The sequence below is a fragment of the Botrytis byssoidea genome (genome assembly GCF_014898295.1).
Source record: "Botrytis byssoidea strain MUCL 94 chromosome Unknown BBYS_005, whole genome shotgun sequence".
NCBI classification, from domain to species: domain Eukaryota; kingdom Fungi; phylum Ascomycota; class Leotiomycetes; order Helotiales; family Sclerotiniaceae; genus Botrytis; species Botrytis byssoidea.
The window spans coordinates 637,629-655,774 of record NW_024065846.1 but is presented as its reverse complement, the minus strand read 5'-3'; the positions used below and the strand labels follow the sequence as shown (position 1 = coordinate 655,774).

General features: G+C 42.0%; 5 protein-coding genes across 5 annotated transcripts; 2 read left to right on the top strand and 3 right to left on the bottom strand.

The window, feature by feature from the left end:
- Window positions 1-2,061: 2,061 nt before the first annotated feature.
- On the bottom strand, window positions 2,062-3,918 carry EAE97_003011 (uncharacterized protein; the record flags this gene model as incomplete). The annotated part of the gene is made up of 1 exon (XM_038873523.1): window positions 2,062-3,918. The coding sequence occupies one exon, from the start codon at window positions 3,916-3,918 to the stop codon at window positions 2,062-2,064; it is 1,857 nt and encodes a 618-aa protein (XP_038735386.1).
- Window positions 3,919-5,515: 1,597 nt separating this feature from the next.
- Window positions 5,516-7,518, top strand: EAE97_003010 (uncharacterized protein). Its single transcript, XM_038873522.1, has 2 exons — window positions 5,516-6,743; window positions 6,859-7,518. The coding sequence occupies exons 1-2, from the start codon at window positions 6,437-6,439 to the stop codon at window positions 7,269-7,271; spliced, it is 720 nt and encodes a 239-aa protein (XP_038735385.1). The 5' UTR covers window positions 5,516-6,436; the 3' UTR covers window positions 7,272-7,518.
- A 502-nt stretch (window positions 7,519-8,020) lies between these two features.
- On the bottom strand, window positions 8,021-8,908 carry EAE97_003009 (uncharacterized protein; the record flags this gene model as incomplete). Its single annotated transcript, XM_038873521.1, has 4 exons — window positions 8,021-8,098; window positions 8,169-8,697; window positions 8,758-8,818; window positions 8,887-8,908. The coding sequence occupies 4 exons, from the start codon at window positions 8,906-8,908 to the stop codon at window positions 8,021-8,023; spliced, it is 690 nt and encodes a 229-aa protein (XP_038735384.1).
- Window positions 8,909-9,766: 858 nt separating this feature from the next.
- On the top strand, window positions 9,767-10,876 carry EAE97_003008 (uncharacterized protein; the record flags this gene model as incomplete). The annotated part of the gene is made up of 1 exon (XM_038873520.1): window positions 9,767-10,876. The coding sequence occupies one exon, from the start codon at window positions 9,767-9,769 to the stop codon at window positions 10,874-10,876; it is 1,110 nt and encodes a 369-aa protein (XP_038735383.1).
- A 1,211-nt stretch (window positions 10,877-12,087) lies between these two features.
- On the bottom strand, window positions 12,088-13,223 carry EAE97_003007 (uncharacterized protein; the record flags this gene model as incomplete). The annotated part of the gene is made up of 2 exons (XM_038873519.1): window positions 12,088-12,862; window positions 12,928-13,223. 2 exons carry the CDS (start codon window positions 13,221-13,223, stop codon window positions 12,088-12,090), a joined length of 1,071 nt encoding a protein of 356 aa, XP_038735382.1.
- Window positions 13,224-18,146: the final 4,923 nt, after the last annotated feature.

Sequence of the window (18,146 nt, the reverse complement as noted above, 5' to 3'; positions counted from 1 at the left end):
AGCTCTATCCTATACTTGGATTTCTTGAGAGAGTGGCAGCCAGTGTCGATTATTGGAATTCAAATTGAGTAGATGCGAAATTGTACGCGATTTAGATTAGCGAAGGACGCTCCAAATCATTCCCTATTCACTTTCGTAACAGATCACCTAGAACAATCAAGTTATTGAATATTGTGCAGATTCTTTTGATCGAACTTGAAGTAGTACCGTGAAGTGGGTAGGCAGAGTGTGAATGCGTAATCGCTTGTGAGCTTTGCCGTGACAGAACGTTAAATTTCGTCGAAATTATCTCCTCGAGCTGAGAACTCGGTTTGGGACATAAAAGATACTTGGATTATGTTGAATAGATCCCTACCCGCCGAAGCGGTTTCAGAGTGTCACTACTATGTATGGACAGACTAAATATTATTTCTCGATCTTCGCAAGCAGTTGGGTAGAAGATGGTTGAAAATACGGTAAGTATCCAGAGAGGAAATACAATACTTCGCCCATGTCAAATTTTTACCGAGCTGAATCGAAACTCGAAATTTAATTGGTGTTGGGTACTCAGCGCTAGCTATTTTATTTAGCTGACATCTTCGGGCTTCTTCGGGACTTCAGGAGAATGGTGCGAAAACTATACTGTGGAAGTCCTTGCTAGCCCTTTTCCTTCCTGGGCTGCTCTCGCGGATGGAGATATTGAGAGAAAGAGGGGCATAATGGCTGGCTCGAAGCAACATGAAGCATTATTTATCGGACTGGGCCTATGAGATACCCGATAGATGACTTGATGTAATGTGAGAGAAGGAACTATAAGTCAATACTGACATACTTCTGAGACTCCCGAGATGAAATTTCGCGAATGTGTGTATCTTCAGACAATGTTTCTTTTGCTTAACAGTATGATAATTCATCGCAAATTCGCAAATAGATTTGGAAGACATATAAAGATGCGGAACTCCTGCGCAGTGTATTATCCACATGCTGTCGAAGATTCTCAGAATGGCTCGACGCCCGCGTTCAAGTGCGCGAAGTAACCTGAGTAATGTCGCTTGTCTGTTGAGCGATTGATATCGACCAATTATTACTAATCGTTGAATTGAGGCTGAAGACCCCAGTGAACACAAAACGGGGGTTACTGTTTTGCAGCGGTTACTAATAGAAGCCATATTTCTTCAATTAGTCGGCCGAGCTATGGATGTTACCAGAGCGGTATTGGGTGAGAATAGCAATTGAAACGTCCAGAGGTTACTGTTTCTGTCACTATCAATCGCGGTCATGAATCTCCTTTGAATTCGGGAAATGTTACAATCCATGTGAAGAGACGCCAGCAAACAGTGGCCATGTAAAAAGACATTAAAAAAAGAAAAGTATCTGAAGACGAAATCTCACAAAGAATATCCAGTCATACAAATCTTAAATGTTGAGTACTCAAAGCCTTTCTACGGATTATTTTTAAGAATAATACAGTGTAGAACCATACCACCAGAGAAACATAAGAATTAAAAAAGAATGTCCAGGGTGAAACGAATCCCCGCAACCACGGAATAGAGATCGCGACGTCAGAGAGCCCAGTCTTGCTTGCTTGCACAAGAAAGTCAATCTAGGAACGTTTGTAATGTGCTAGCAGATTGAAGCTGCATAGTACATCAATTGTCATGTTTGTACGTTCCAATCAAATGCCTCAAAAGCGGGAGAAAGAAGAAGAATGCGCGAAAGAAATATAGATACGTACTATTCGCAGCAATGTTTGTAACGCTAGCCTCATTGTGCTGAGAAAAGTATGATATGAGTGTACACCAGTGACTAATTATGAGAGGAAACCCATGACTTACTGATAAGAGCGCGATTGATCTGTATGCTTCAAGTGCATTCTAGTAATCTCCGCAGTGTGTGAGATCTTGGGACCTTCATCTGACTGGCTGAACATTCAATGCAGCAGGCTGAAATGAGATCGCTAAAGAGGCTCGATTGAAGAAAATATAGCAAGATTTGACAGTAATAGAGAAATGTGTATTGATGACTAGCCACCAAAAATTTGTCGTGATTTGAATTCTCGAGTCTACAAAACACCTACCAACATCAAGATTTCGCCAGTCTCGCTGCCTTGAACCTACTAACTTTCTTTGGGCCCCCTTCTTCTTCCGTAAATGGTACAATCTCACCTTCTTCCTCCGGACCAAATCCACCTTGTTTACCGATGATCTTGTTTCTCATTCGATGATATTCAGTCGCAACTTCTTGGTGTAATAATTGCGGATCAAATTCATCTGGTGGGGCTGCGTTGGTGTCATGTGGTACATCTCGTTCGATGATGTTGGGCGCGAGTGTACGGTTTGCGGGACCTGTGGGAACTTCTCGGGGCTTTTCGATGGCCGGTGCAAATTGAATTGGTTGAGAGAAGGGCTTAGGGGTAGCTGGAGTGGCAGGGAATAATTTGAGATGGGAAGGATTTGTGGTGATCGAAGTGGTAGAAGAAATGCCATTAGTGCTATTGCTTAATGGAGCTCGAGATGTCTTGAAACGAGAAGCCTTCTTTTGAACAGGTGGAGCAAAAGAAGATGGCCCTGGAGCTTTTCTCTCAATGATGTCTCCCACGGGGGCAGTTTTCATCTCGGCCTTTGAGGAGGAGGTGACTGGCTGATCGGGGGCTGGTGAAACATCTAGCTCCTCTGCAAACTTGACGCTTTTCTTTGAAGAGTCATCGGAATTAGCGGCATTGGAATCCTTCAATTTTCCCTTGCTGGAGGTTGTGAGGATTCCCTTGCTAGAGTCCTTGTTATCCTCGCCACTAATAGATATCCGTCCAATTCCTTCTTGGACCATGCCATAATCATCAGAACTCTTTCCAACATTCTCCATCATCCTAACACCAAGCTTTTCTTCAAGCTCAATCATACGTTGACGGAGCTCATCATCCATAACTTGACGTGTTGATTTTCCAAATTGATCCTCATCATCGCTATCAGAATCGTCTGCATAGTCTTCAGATTCCCAGTCACTTCCATCTTCTAGATTGATTTCCGCCACTACAGATCCAACTTCTGACATTCCATATTGTAACATATCTCGTCGTAAAGCAGCATCCTCTGGAGATTCATCGGTAGGTATGACGGCAGGTTCAAATGAAAGCTTTTCCGATTCTCTCGCAGCTTGCATAATTTGTTCAAGGCGCTTTGCGGCTGGAGAAATCGTTGCATTTGATTCCGCGGACTCTGTTTTCGAATCATCTGTAAACTTCACACTCTTCGGTCCAGGCTTGGAAGATGTAGTGGGTGGGGTGGATTCCTTAACGCTCTTCGTTTCGGTCGCCTGGGGGGTAGTGTCGACTTGTATTGAAGCTTTGCTGGCTGGTCCATCATCTTCTACCTCTTCCACGACACCCGATTCATCCTTTGATACCGGCTCTATTATTCCGGCTTTGTGTAGTACCTCTAATAATTGTGGCTTCACATTTCCTGGTGTTGATAGTCTTGATGAAATGACATTTCCTTCATCATCCAACTCTTCGATGATTTCTGTTACAGGAAGTCCTTCCTCATTTCTTACGTCCGGAGTACTAATGATAGTCGCTTTGGCCAATTTTTCCTCTGCGGTCTCGATTTGCTTCTCGATTGTTCTGATGTTTTGCTGAACATAGTCTAGTCGTCGATCTAACAGATTCACAACTTGTTCGGCGCTTCTTTGGGTACTAGTACCAAGTATATCTTCGATTTCTTTTCCTTTGACCAGATCGGCTTCGTAACTTCGCGCGATAGAGATGAGTTCCTCGCGATTTGGGGTAGGATCTGCTGAAAGAATTTCTTCTTTCAAGCCATCATATTCCGCATCCCACGTCTGCCAGTGCTGTAGCGATTTTCGAAGTTTTGCTATGTTATCCTCAAGTTGTAGGCGATACTTCTCCAAGTCGAGAAAGCTGTCTTTTGTTGCTTGCGCCATATTTGGGTAAATTTTCTTTGGAGGAGTCAGTCGCTCCGATTAGGTACATATGTAGGTAGGTAGAAGGCGAGGCTACAGAGGGCTTTGTCGCTTGTTTCCAGCTTCAATTTTTTTTCTCTTTAAAAGCGGCTCGGGAGCGGCACACGCTAACGCTTTTTTTTCTACTATGGTTTGATTAGTCAGACCAGTTCAAGTCAACCACAATAACCTTCAAGCGTGATCTTCATATAGGTAGGTAGGTAGGTATGATCAAATTATGAATAGGTTTAAACCTGCAAGTGTTGGAATCATATTGGAGATTGAATAAGTGTACCTTAATTCTTTGAGACCAGGTCTCAATTTCACTAGCAGTCTCCTGATGGCAAACCGTGGAAGCTTTGAAATAGAAGATCACCTCTACTCATCACCCACCCTCTCACCCATCTTCCACTCGACACACTCTCATTACAATGCTTGAAGCCGACAATTCCAAGCATGAAAGTCCTGCTGTGGTGCTGAAGTACGAGGTTCTTGCGAGTACAGGTGGGTTGAGATGGCATGAAAGTAGTCGGTATAATTGCTTGTATGGTTGTTGGTGAAAATCATTCTTAGCATAATTTACCAGAGATGGCCATATTTCGATAGCGAGAAAAGAGGGCTTGGAAGTATAGGTCGACAAGTGGACCCATATCTTCTAAGGGACCACAAACGTGTAAAAATTCATAGGCAAGTCTTGAAGTGGCACAACAGAGGGCGCAAGAGGGGTCGACTTCGTGCAGCTCGCTCTCGATCAAACCCTTTCGTTTCAACGAAGGTGTTCCATAAATTTGATTCAAGATTTTTCTTGGAAGGAATAAGAAAGAGAAGAACCTTGCAGCTTCAAGTCAACATGTCTCAACATGTCTCAACACAAAATAAGCCAGTGGATTTCTACAAACGCTGAAGTCAAATGGTGCATGCCTCCTTCACTTTTCGATGCCGATCGTGGCTACTCAGATCAGCGAGTTACTGCCCTCCATATGTTCTGTGGCAGTGGTCTTGAGAACATTGCAAAAGTCTTGATTGAGTATGGAGCATGTATTGAATTAGAGGTCGAGGTAGAAGAAACTAACAGCTTTAGAGTGGGATTTGATGAGAAGAAGACGATATTCGCGTCCCAATCGAAAAGTCCATGACAAATGGCAACGTATACAGGAAAAATCGCTGTGCTGGAGGTAAATGCAGCCATTCAAACTGTTATGGTACGGCCCTATGTAAAGTACGACAGACTCGAAGTAGACGAGGAACTCCTTAATTCTAGATCAGGAATCTTCGAAAACAATGAGAAATTGAATGCTTTAGCAGTGGCATGTTAATATCATCGTCATAAAGTCGACGAACTATTACTGGATCAACTTTTAGAGAGTTTTGAAAAACTTGCCTGTATTGATGCAATATCGACAGCAGGCTTAAGCGAAGATAGTGATATATTCCAGCTGCTTCTGGCTTGTAAGGCGCCTACATTTCCATCTCATGCCATCATAGCGATCCCTGTAGGGCGTCCGAAAGGGCGTCCATCAGTGAGTGTGCAGATATAATGAGGCCCTACTTGACTACCTAGGTAGAAGGGTTCCGAACGATTTCATTCAACAATGGTAACCAACTCATCGGATAAAATTCGAGGTCTCATTGAATTCATGATATTTCAACATAAGATTATGCATTCTTGACCATATATATAATTCCCTCACGGCCAAGACTGTGACAACGCTACTCACGCAACGAACGCTCTTTTAAACTAAATGCCTCGCAAATCACAAATCTAAAAACCCTTCGTCCCCCCTCCCCTACTTTCCCATATCTCATTCCAACTCAAAACTCAACAAACTACGACCACGATATGCCCACATGGGACATATACTTAACGGGTTTCCTTCCCACAAATAGCACCCCAACCGTTCTTCTCGATACTGTCACGTGTACTGGGGCATCCCTGTAGCCACGCAGAATCCATGCATTAGCCTTCTCTTCACCGCCAGAATTCAGGAGGTTGGGATGGCACTGATCCTAGAGGAGTTCGCATTTGGTCCACCTGTCAGCTGTGAGAAGATGCTTCTGCAAACCGTGCAAGCTTACTTTTCTTTTTCCAGACGAGAAGACAGAGTCAAGAACCACCTTTTCTTCCTCCACTTCTTTTTCTGTCTTGCATTTTTTGCAGAAACTGGTGGTTCGGTCATGACTCCACTCCTCCACGAGTTTCTTTCTCCTTATCGATTATTATCGATTGAATTGATTGCGGGAAAATTTAGGAACGGGACGTTATTTGGACATAGCGGCGGGCGAACAAGAACTGAAGCTCTGAACCCCTCATAACCTGGTGATACGAGACGAGTATCGGTTACCTTACTTATCCGTAGGGTTTGAGGTTACATTATTCACTTACTTTAATTTCACTCTCTATTACTTCTAGTTCCCTTTCACAACTCTCAATTACATCAACAATTCTTCAATTCCTCTCTTTCTCTTCACATCAAAGTAAGAACCCTAAAATCTCGCAAAAATGGGTTGGTTTGATGGCGCCTCCGAATCAGGTCGCTCCCACTCCTCAAAACGTCACTCTTCTCATTCGCATTCCAGCAAAAAACGCCCTTCCTCCTCTCATTCTACCCATCACAAAGATTCTTCTGGAATTATCGGAAGTGTTTTAGGAGGTACATCTCCCAAATCACCCAGATCTCCTAAATCTCCCAAATCTCCCAAATCAAGTCACAGCCATCGCGAGCGTTCCAGAAGTCGTACGCGAGGCACCGACAGCATTTTTGGCAGCGGAGATGCGAAACATAATTCTAGTCGGAGTAGTTTCTTTGGTATGTATCTCTATTTATTTCTACAATTCTATTATTGTTTTCGTAATTCAATCTATCTAATATCCATATTCCCATCGCGCAATCGAATAATGAATTAATAAATTCCTCTTTCTAGGCATCCCCCGCTCCACATCCCACTACAAGCGTTCTCCTCGTCCCAACTATTTAAAACGCATCTATGCCAAATTGCGCGAACTTCTGCGCGATCTCATCTATTACATGAAGCGCCACCCGCTAAAAGTATTCATGCTCGTGATCATGCCTCTCATAACAGGTGGTGCGCTAGCCGGACTATTGAAAAAATTCGGGGTTAGGCTACCTGGAGGACTAGACAAGTTGATTGGCGGCGGAAAGGGAAGGGGAAGTGGGGGAAGCGGATTCTTCGGAGGAAATGGAGGTAATGGAACTTACGAGTATGAGAGAAGTACCGTGAAGAGCACTGGAGGCGCAATGGGGAAATTGGGAATGTTGGCGGGCGGCATGGAAGGAGTAGGAGGGGCGATGAAGTTGGCGAAATTGTTCATCTGATGTGGAGTCTGGAATGATTGCGAATTGGATGAGAGATGAGGTGACATGACGTGATGAGGATATCTTGATCGGGCTGGGTATGGCGTTGGATATTTGGGTCGATTCTTTTCCTTTTGATTTCTTCTCTTCTCGCTTTCTTTCTTTCACAAAAGCCTGCATTTTTTTTTGCGGATATAGATACCATGATTAGAGGTGATAGTGTGTAACTGTTCTTGAATACAAAAGATTTGGAATATAGTTGGAATTTCATGATGTGATTAGATGAGGGGAATCAATGAGTGAGTTCGGCTACATAGTAGGATTAACTCGATCTTCTCTCCAGACTCAAGCCATATACTTTTGGTGGTCTTGATGAGTTTCACAAGCGACGCTCAGTATCAAGCTTCCATTGCCTATTAATTGCAGGCGAACACGAATACATGCATCTTCAAAGAATGCTCCCCACGATCTATTTGTTTCATCTGCCTGACTTCTTTTCCGTTAGTAGTGCAGCCCCTTAACATATCACCTGATTTACCTCACGGACATTGAAAATTCAGCTCCTTATGCTGCTGTATTGGATATCTACATACATAATTTGACCTATCCACGCTACCCGACCATCGTATAAATCTCCTGTTCGCTTGCTGTATTGTATCAACTGTACCCAATACCCTCAATAACCTAACCCTGTAGTCCTCTAACGCCAGCCCCATTGTCAATAAGTCCAAAGCAAAAGATATCTCTTCAAATTCGTGACAAATCGTAATTTATGAACCCACAGCATGACTGAAAACCTTTGCGGCGAGCTGACTTAATAGTCTTGCTTTATCGCCTTGAGGGAGTTCCTATACAGCACACATATTAGCATAATTTCCTTTCATTCTCTCCCACGTTTAACACTCAATCTCAACTTACTTGGAAAACAGAATAAACGCTCTTTCCCCTGGCGTCTCTCACAGCACCCAACCTATTCCCTGCCACAGCTCCAGCTAACATTCCCGGGAAATTCGCAACAATAAATCCCATAGCTCCTCCACTCAATCCACCCACCATACTCCAGAACTTCCCGGTAGGGGAATTATTATTCTCTGCCATTCCTTCTTCTCTCAACATCTCTTCAAATACATCTCCAAATTGTGCGTCTTGAAATTTCTCTTCCTCCTCTGGGTTCTTCGCCTTCGACGAGAAGCCAAAACTAGACCATGGGAATCCACCAGGTCCAGCAGATGGATCGGGAATTTCTTCATCATCATCCATAGACGTGGAGGCTGTGGAGGCTCCAGAGCCAAATCCATGATATGTACGGGCAGCGTCATAATCGCGACGACGAGTGGGTTCCGAGAGTGTATAGTATGCGTCGTTAATTTGTTGAAATTTACGGGTTCTTTCTGCACGTTCGGGGGAGTCAGAGGCAACCCGATCGGGGTGGGTTTTTAAAGCTGCTCTATTGAGTGACGAAGGTTAGTTGGTGATCTGGAAAGAGGGGTAGGGAAGAAGTTTGTACTTTTTGTAGGCATTGCGGATCTGTTGCTGGGTTGCAGTGGATGGTACGCCAAGAACGGCATCTAGCAAATGAAAACTATTAGCATATTGGCCATCTCAATGGGTGAGTGGAATAGTCTGAAGGACTCACAATAATCTGAAGGCAATGTCATTCTTCCAGGTTCGAAAATGCTTATAGGATGCGGTACTTAAGAATATTCTAGGATTTCGTGTAGTATTAGACTTTTCAATAAGATATGGTAGTATGTAGAAAAGAGTTCTAGGTATGCAGATTCGACCGCAAATATGAACATGAGAGGTGGAAAGGACACCTCGAGATTCAAGAAATGATAAGTGATACCTGGATTCACTTGACTGGCTGCTGCGTCATAGTTGTGGCGTAAGGAAATGTGGCTGACATGTGAAAATCTTGGCATTGATACTCGTGTGCATGCAACCTCGAGGCAACCAACCAAATTTGGGCGAGAGCAATTGATCATTTGTATCGAAGAGCTGGAATATCAAGCTCTACATTTTCTTCTATGAAATGAGACAATACACTTCAAGTGCGCTCCAAGTAATACACACACAAATGACTTCTCATCTTAGCTGCAAAAAGAAGAGGCTTTGATCAATTTTTCCATAATTTTGCTATTATCAATTTCATTTTCTCTGGAGGGGAGGACTAAGGATTTTGTGTGGATGATATAAGCATGAGGGGAGTAGTCCAAACAAAATCTTTATGTAGATGCTGTTGTTTCAAAGCAAGAGCAAGTCTAAACCCTCAAACTACTCATCGCGTCTTCTTAGGTAACTTTTAATCTGCCGCGTAAGGCTATCCATTGATAACGCCATCTTTTCAGCGAGAGCGGGCCGAGAGAAAACCCTTTGAATACCCCACTTCGCATACTTTTCTTCCTCAATCTGCCCTCTACTGTATCTCACATACAGACTTGTAGTCCAACTTTCCAACTGTCATTGGTTCTGTCGATCCTCTATCCTGTGTTCGTCAGATTTTACAGCTTCTCAAAATGTCCCCTGGTTGTAAAATCCACCTCCTTGACGGAGGTCTTGGCACTACCCTAGGTGATTCCCACCAAGTACAATTCACAGAAAAGGAACCTCTATGGTCTTCTCAGCTACTCATTCCAACTCATCCCCATGGACCCAAAACACTCCTCGCTACTCAAAAATCCTTTGTGGATGCTGGTGCTGATATTTTGTTAACTGCAACTTATCAAACGAGTTATGAGGGATTTAGAGGATCAGGATATGCTGTTCATTCACATTCATCTTCTAACTCGGGAAAAGAAGATGGGGACAAGGAGGAGGTAAATAGCATTATGAGAAGCGCTGTAGACATCGCTTCCGATGCATTTTCCACCAAAAGAGATTCAAATGGCAGAATTGCACTAAGCCTTGGAGCATACGGTGCGATCATGGCTCCGGGACAAGAATATACCGGGAAATACGATGATGACCATAAATCGAGCGAACAATTAAGCTCATGGCACCATGAGAGAATTTCAGTATTCTCGAGAGATCCAAAATGCTGGGATAGAGTTGACTATGTGGCATTTGAAACCATCCCATTATTGGAGGAGATTGAGGGTGTAAGAAAATCCATGGGAGAAGTTGAAAACTCGAACAGTGGAACGGCTGGAAGCAAGCCATTTTGGATCACGTGTGTATTCCCTGGCGAAGGAAATTGCTTACCCGGTGGAAGCTCTGTGCAACAAATTGTACAAGCAATGTTGGGCAACAAAGATGGTTCTCCAGTACCATTTGGAATCGGTCTGAATTGTACCAAAGTCGGAAAAGTTGAATCTTTGATAGTGGAATTTGAGCAAGAAGTTAAGGCTTTAATCGAGAAAGGGGATATCAGTGAATGGCCATCTTTGGTAGTATATCCCGATGGAACGATCAAGGGAGAAGTCTATAATACCTCTACCAAAGTATGGGAAATTAGAGAGCCACCCGGAAAAGAAGATTTGCAGTGGGATGAGGCGGTTCTTGAGATTGTCAGAAGGGCAAGAGATAGGGGATTGTGGAAGGATATCATTGTTGGAGGTTGTTGCAAAACTACGCCTAGAGAGATCGGGAAACTAAGGGAGAGGATCGATCGACTTGATAAGAAATAATCGAATAAATGCAATGAGAACAAATCTTACACTCAATTTTTGCGAGAGCCGAGAATGCTTTGAAGATGAGCCTAGATCTAGCTGCTTCAGAGTCGAACTTGAATCTGGATCTCGTTAAAGCTTTTATTTTTGTTTTCATGTTCTTGCAATGATTAAACATACCCCTTTTCGGCAATCTTCCGAGCCAATCAAAGATCTTCTCGTCAAGTGCTCTCGTCATCCAGCACGCAATATCAGCACCTATATCTAGGTACTAGAACTTTTCCTTTCGCTCGAAGGGATAGCACGTTTTCTTTTTGATTCCCATCAAGAGAAACCACTATTTTTGTTTGACCCTATTTCTCCTCGGCATTTTCCGATCAACTCTTTATCACTCTCATCACCGCGTTTCCTCAAAATCGCGATTTCCTCAATTTCAATCTCAAGCTCTAGTCACCTTTGATTCGAATTGCCTCATGACTATTTTTTGTCTTGTCTTCGCGGGACACTTAATGGCTGACTCTCTCTTTATGAAGATAAAATCTCTCAAGATCATAACTACTCCATCGCTTTCTCCAATTGTGACACTCTCGTCGTCGAATGTTCAGCCTGATTTCCTACGATTCCTCTAAGGTTATCCTGGACCAGAGCGAATTGGAATGTTAAGCATCTTTCTTGATTAGTAATCAGGTCGCTTCTCTATGTTTTATCCAATACTTGATCTGTCAGTTTAAAGTTCTAAGCTATAAAGACAAAAAGTAACCACTTGGACATTTAGTTTTGTGCTAAATAATATCGTGGTAGTTTTCTGTTGCGACGCTGTTCGCATCACATGTACAAGCTCAAATGCTGTCAGTAGATTCGGATTTGTAGTGGGACTGTGAGAGTATTTAAGACTCGAGCACTCTTTATTCCGGTATTTTTTCACATCTTTGGATAACATTTTAAATTTCGCCAATAATTAGCCTAGGCAGTTTCCTGTTCAATCCCTAAATTCAATCCCTAGACAGTACAGCAATCGACTCTGAATGACTTCCAGGCACCTAGCATTTTGAATGGAGGTACCAATTTCCCTAGAATGTTACTTTTAATTTACACTTTTAAGCACGAGCTGTTTTGAATTTACAAGATTCGATTCTCTCTGCTCAATTAAGACGCATCAAATAATGAAAAATATAAGATCTATTAAAGCTTTGCTAGATTCGTTTACTTTTCCGTAATATTTATCAAGCTTATACACTGATAGCAGGCGCCCCGACGAATGCTTTTCCCCCCATTGTTTGCGGCTTTAAGTCCCCGTTCATGATCTGTCTGATCCTCCACTCACCCCACTCTCGTACGGTTTTCGACTGATCAGCCTCCTCTTTCGCCAAGGCTGGAATGCCGCTGCCCTTGAACCTTTTCATACTCCCATCATTCTCGCACCGGACCAAATATGCTAAGCTCCTCCTGACATGCATTCCCTGCTCACCGGGAGGTGTTATGACTCTATGCAAAGCACTACGTAAGACACCGCCAGTACGCTCGACCAAAGTGTCGCCCAAATTGATCACTGCACAGCCCGGCTGTGGCTTTATGTATAACCAATTCTCATTCTTGTTTTCGACGCCTGCAGGGAGGATTTGAAGGCCGCCAACAACATTGAACAGCATGGTTATCAAGCCGACGTCGGTATGACTCGCGAAGGCAACACGGTGGTCAACAACGGGTTGGGGGCGTGTGTATACCATGCGAAGGGATGTATCTGAGCGCTTATCAATTGGGCAAGTAGAAGCTAGGGTTCCAGACGGGAGTCCAAGGTGATTGTCGAGATGAGAAAATACAGCGCAGATCCCAGAGTGTGCACGGCGGAAAAATGACTGAATTGAAGATTTTTTTTCAACAAATGGATAAGGATCGGGCTTTGGATTTGGCTCAAGACCCAGTGCGTCGTCCTGGTTGACGTTGTAAACTTCAATGGCATCGAATTTGCCATCGCCAGTCTTCAAAGTTCCAACTGGTTTGTAGCTTATCAAGATGTCAGTTTATTTTTTTCTTTGCGAAATTAAAATGAGCTATGTTTGTGTACTTACCCTCTGAGATCCCGAGGAGGATCGCTGACGTATTTCATGAGCTCATTCTGCTCAAGATCAAAAGTGGCGTTGCTAATCTTGAACATGGATTCAGCATCTTTCAGAAGTGCCTCTCCTTCCTCAGAACCACGCAGGTTAAGCAAGAAAACACCATGCTCTCTACAAGAATCGAAGAGCCTATCCGATTCAGAAGAGGAATTGCTCTGCAGGGCTTTGTATGAGATTATAGGGATTTCAGCTGTTGGAACATCGTTGGGGAAGGGGGGGGACTGCGCGAAAATCTCTTCGGTAGGCATGGTGGCAGGTAAAAGAAGCAAAGTAAAGCGTTCAAGATAATACTGGTGAATTGAACTGGTTCACTAAACGTTTGGGCTTTTTATGTTCTTACAAAGTATTGTAATTGACATTTCCAAAAGCTCGATTGCAGCCCTAATTATCACCTTGAAGCTAACGCCAAGCCATTTTCAATCTTTATCATGCTACTGGTTGTTGCTACTCCTTCCTCCGGCAATGCTCTTACCAAAAACCTCACCGATACCAACGGTACCAACGGTACTAAAGTTCAAACGGTTTTTCGGGATATAATTGCATTAGCTAGATGAGGGTGGCATCGTTCTAGCAAATCGACTAATAAACTTCATTTAAAATTCAACGTCTGAAGAAACGCAATTCGAGTTGATTGGCTTATGTGCGGGGCTCAGCGGAGAAAAATGCGTTCCAACCTGTCGGAATACTGACGTGTAAAACGGTTACATCGATCATATTCCATCCCGCTCTCATGCATACTGTGTACGTGGCATATCCATTCATAGAGTGGGATGAGAACACCAGACATTTTAGCATTCCTTCTTCATGTGAAGAAGGTTAATAGAATGAATTAGTTTCTATTACCCCTGCATATTTTCCATGTACATACACGTTGGTATATCCATTCAACACAACCAATTGCTTGAAAAACGTGAGATAAACTGTATGTCTTGGTGAAATATGTGGGCATGTGATGTTTTTCCGCAGTGATGAGTGTTGATTGATTGCATCAAGGAATTGAGTTTATTGAAATATTGGCATTCGTCATTGAATGCCACTCCATCTTGCGGGATCAGATCTCCTTTCAGAGGCGACTGCATATCTGTATATGTGAGATGGAGGAGTTTGATCCGAGAAGTTGAAATCCTATCCCGAAGTCCAGGTGATCACAATTATTGTAATATAATTGCAGGCTGAAGGAAAGTGGTAGAATCTTCCAAAGTCAATTATAATATCATACAATACAAAGCTTGGGATATGATTTTCTTAGCTTGTTGTGAACATCAAGATAGTGGGAGATGCGTTCGCTTGTTTATCGGTCTTTTCCCTCCCCCCTTCTGTCTGTGCACGTGGAAATTTCCAGTTGACGCTTGATTAATTTTATCTTGATAGAGAGACACTTTCTTCGTACTTGTTCTTGAAATTTATTTAGCGAACACACTCTCAAATATATAATGATCTAATCAAGTGAAACTTGTAAATTACAAGATACAAAAATGGAAAACCCTCGAAGAAGTATGTCCTGAGAAATTATCTTGCTTGAGCCCAGAGCAAAATAACATTACAGGGCTTAGGGAAAGTAATCAGATGTAAATTAACTCTTTTGTATTTGATATTTGTTTGTGTGGATTACAGTTATACTATATTCAAAGAGAATTTAAAAAATCAGTATTTCATCCACAAAATTTTACAAGCTTTGAATCTTACTTTTTAATCAAATTTAGATAGAGTTCTATATTGTATACCTAAGTACTATCTATCAGAACATCTATTTAAAGAGTTAAGCTTAGAGTGAAGTAGTCTTTCAATCGTAATTAATGTTTAGATCCTCATACAATATCTACTTAGCGCCGCTAATATCGGTTAAATTCATAGAGTTAACTACAAGACGCTTATAATTAGACATATTATGATATCAATTTTCAATCATTAACATTTATTTACATAAGTTTATAAGTTTCTAATTCTTCCTCTCGATTTCAATCTAAATACAATTCTACGTGTAGGAGAATATACAAACTTCTATGTCAGTAATAAATTCCATCTTATATTGGTTCTTCTGTATAAGTATAGCCGAACTACTGCTAGTCGACACGAGTTGCGGAACTGACGACCTAGTAGATTATTGGATCTTAACAATCTTGTGTTTGTTGCTTGTTGTACTAAGGACTTACATTTAGATTGTGTATTAGGGCTAGAGAATAATGTCCTGATCTTTTTTGTCTGAGGAACATGACATCTAGGTGCGGCAATCATTACGAATAACTCAAAGTTAGGAACTCTTATAGATTTGTAAACTGATAGAATATTTCTCAACTTTCAAAGCCTGTAATACATTCATTCTATAATTACTTAGTATCAGAACCCATTGTTCGATTGTTCAGTCTGCATTCAATCATTGAAATAATTCTCAAGATATTCGAACTGACTTTGGTCGATTTCTGCGTTGTCCTCACCAACAGGGCTCTTGATCGATTTTGTATTGATCAATTTCATCGCCCAAAAAGTTGTGAGCAGAGATGTAGAATATCTCTCAGATCCAACAAAATTAAGCCTTGTTATCCTCAAATATAACGTATTTTCGAAACATGAGTCATTGCCTACACTCTCTTAACCAAATTCTGTAACGGCTCTACTAATGCACAAATGAGAATAACCAAACTTTTCAATTGACCCTAATTACAATTGTTCCTTTCATAATACAGTCAAGTTGGCCGTTATAGTGGAGAAACTCATCCGTTACATGCCCCTTGAGAATCTTACTTCGCAGACCAGAGGCTATTAGATCACGTAGTCTGGTTTTCATACTAATAACTATGTTCAATCTGGCTGCAGTATCAACATTACTTTTTGCTCGACTATTTCTCTCATCGTGATTCTCTAGAAGGGAAATATTAGTAATAGCCGGAAAGCTCTGGTCTGTAGTCTCCTGAATGTGTGTGCTTAATAGCAATAATATTTAAGAATTTTTCAATTAATTACACATCAGTTGTTACTACCTCTGAAGATTTCACTTGTAAGTAACTTCACGTACCTTGTAGCTGCTAACACAACCCATCGCCCACTTTGAATATCAAAGGATAAGAAACCAGAAACGGATGAGCAATCCCGAGGCCGGTTTGTCTTAGGCCTCTTATCTACTAGAGTTTTCATGCGGTTCCAGATAATGAATCCATTATGGTCGTTATGAACACTTGGAATTGCATCCGAGAAACCCCTTTTCGTGATTTGCATTATACTGTATCATGCAGGCACTGATTTATTCTTGTGTGAAAGACGAGGCAAGTTTAATAATCACTGTTGCTGGTCATTAAAGTTATACGCGTTCGCTTTGAGTGGCTCAGAGAAATAACGAATAGGCAGAATAACGATGGTAGTGGTGATGAATACTCGACAAGATTTCACAACTCGAGTTAGAAGTGGTGTTTCCTTTATTTATGTTACGGTGCTACGATCTTTTCCAACGTTTTATCGCACTTGCTTCGAGACAATACGAGTTCTGGGTCGGGCAAAATTGACCGAACTAAAAAAAGAATGTATCTGTTTGATTATCTGTAGGTCTCAATCTATTTCCCTCGTGAATGGGGCAACATAATCTATTACAGCTGGTATCCTAACGGGGTTGAGACAATATCTTGCAGCTCATTCTCCGTCCGACTTCTGGAAGCTGAAAAGATAATTTGGTCAGTTTTTTTGCGCCATAATCGCGCCTCTCTACTCCGAGCGTTGCTGGCTGATCAGCTTGACGCTTGATTCACTGTCACCGCTATTATCTTTCTCGCCCGGCAGTAAGATAGGGGTGAGCCTAGACCAAGGTTATTACTTCCTACACTTGTTGCATTTGATATTCATGCCGATTAGTACAAAGCGTGAGGTGAAGGTAGTTTCAAAACTCGTTGCCCTTTGTCAAATAATGAGGCAGGCTTATCAAAGACGTGTCTACATTTCTGTAACATTTCCATGGCACACCTTCTAATCTAATTCGCTTCTCCCTTTTTTGTGGTCACTTTGTAGAATATCGGCAGTTTCCTTGTGGATGCTCTCATTCTGTACTAGAATACATCCAGACTATGACATTCAGATCGATACATATGTATCTATCTTTAGCTCACATGTAATACAAGTCCTGGTAGTTGAAGCGGTATAGCAAGTATTGAATATACGCCCCACTGTGGTGAAGGGTATTGCATTTTCTATTACGCATTCTAACATGCGATATCGAAAATCATATCATAGAAACTATTGATATTGTTGCATGATACTTTACACTGCTGAAAAGATAAGGAAATACCGGGTTCAATGGATCCAAGTAAAGTCCAATTAAGATAGCTTCAATATCGCTTATTGAGGAAGGGAGAAATCTATTGAATATCCTTATGCGCTCAAAGGATGTGGCTGAGACACTAAAGAATTTATGAGATTCTAGTACTTTAGTATGTTATCAGTTTTTTATCATACCGTATGGCTTGTACATATTCCAAAGAATAATTCGATAACTCATATACACTAGAAGGCTTCAACATCAGCCACCATAATATAAATTGAAGCTAGAAGCCTGTGATATCAGAGGACAAGCGACACGCGGCACAATTTTGCAATCACAGCTGCGATCAAGTTGACCAAGAGTTTCGGTCCCGAAGTCTTCAATACTATAAGTCTATAACTGTGTACTTCACTACCAAAAAGCAGCTTGGCCACCAATGGTTTACATTCAGTGACATCGTCGTTTATATAAGGCCTGTCTCGATCCACCATGCAATGTAGACTAAGTGGAGTATACACACTCTAAACCGAGATCCTGGTGATCTTCGCCAGGTAATTACGTAATCATGCACGGTAGTTACTGGTATACGCCACATGTACTTCGTAGTGATAGGGATATTCCAACCCAGCCCTATATCGTGGCAGTATTTGTTTTTAAGCTTAGGTTTGCAGTGACATCCTCTTGACGGAGCTTACGAAGCCTGGAAGAGGGGTGTAGTCAATCGCGGCTAAGGAAGGAACTGCTTGACTATTCGTTTCGTTTCGTTCTGAGAAGACAATCACCTATTTTTGTTTCTATGCCTTAAGCTAATCTTATGGGCCAACCTATACGTCTGCACATGACGCGGCGACGGTATCCTCCTGGTCATCTTCATCTCGAGACCATGATGATGAACGGACCCGTTCAATGCCTCAATTAAGCCTGTAAT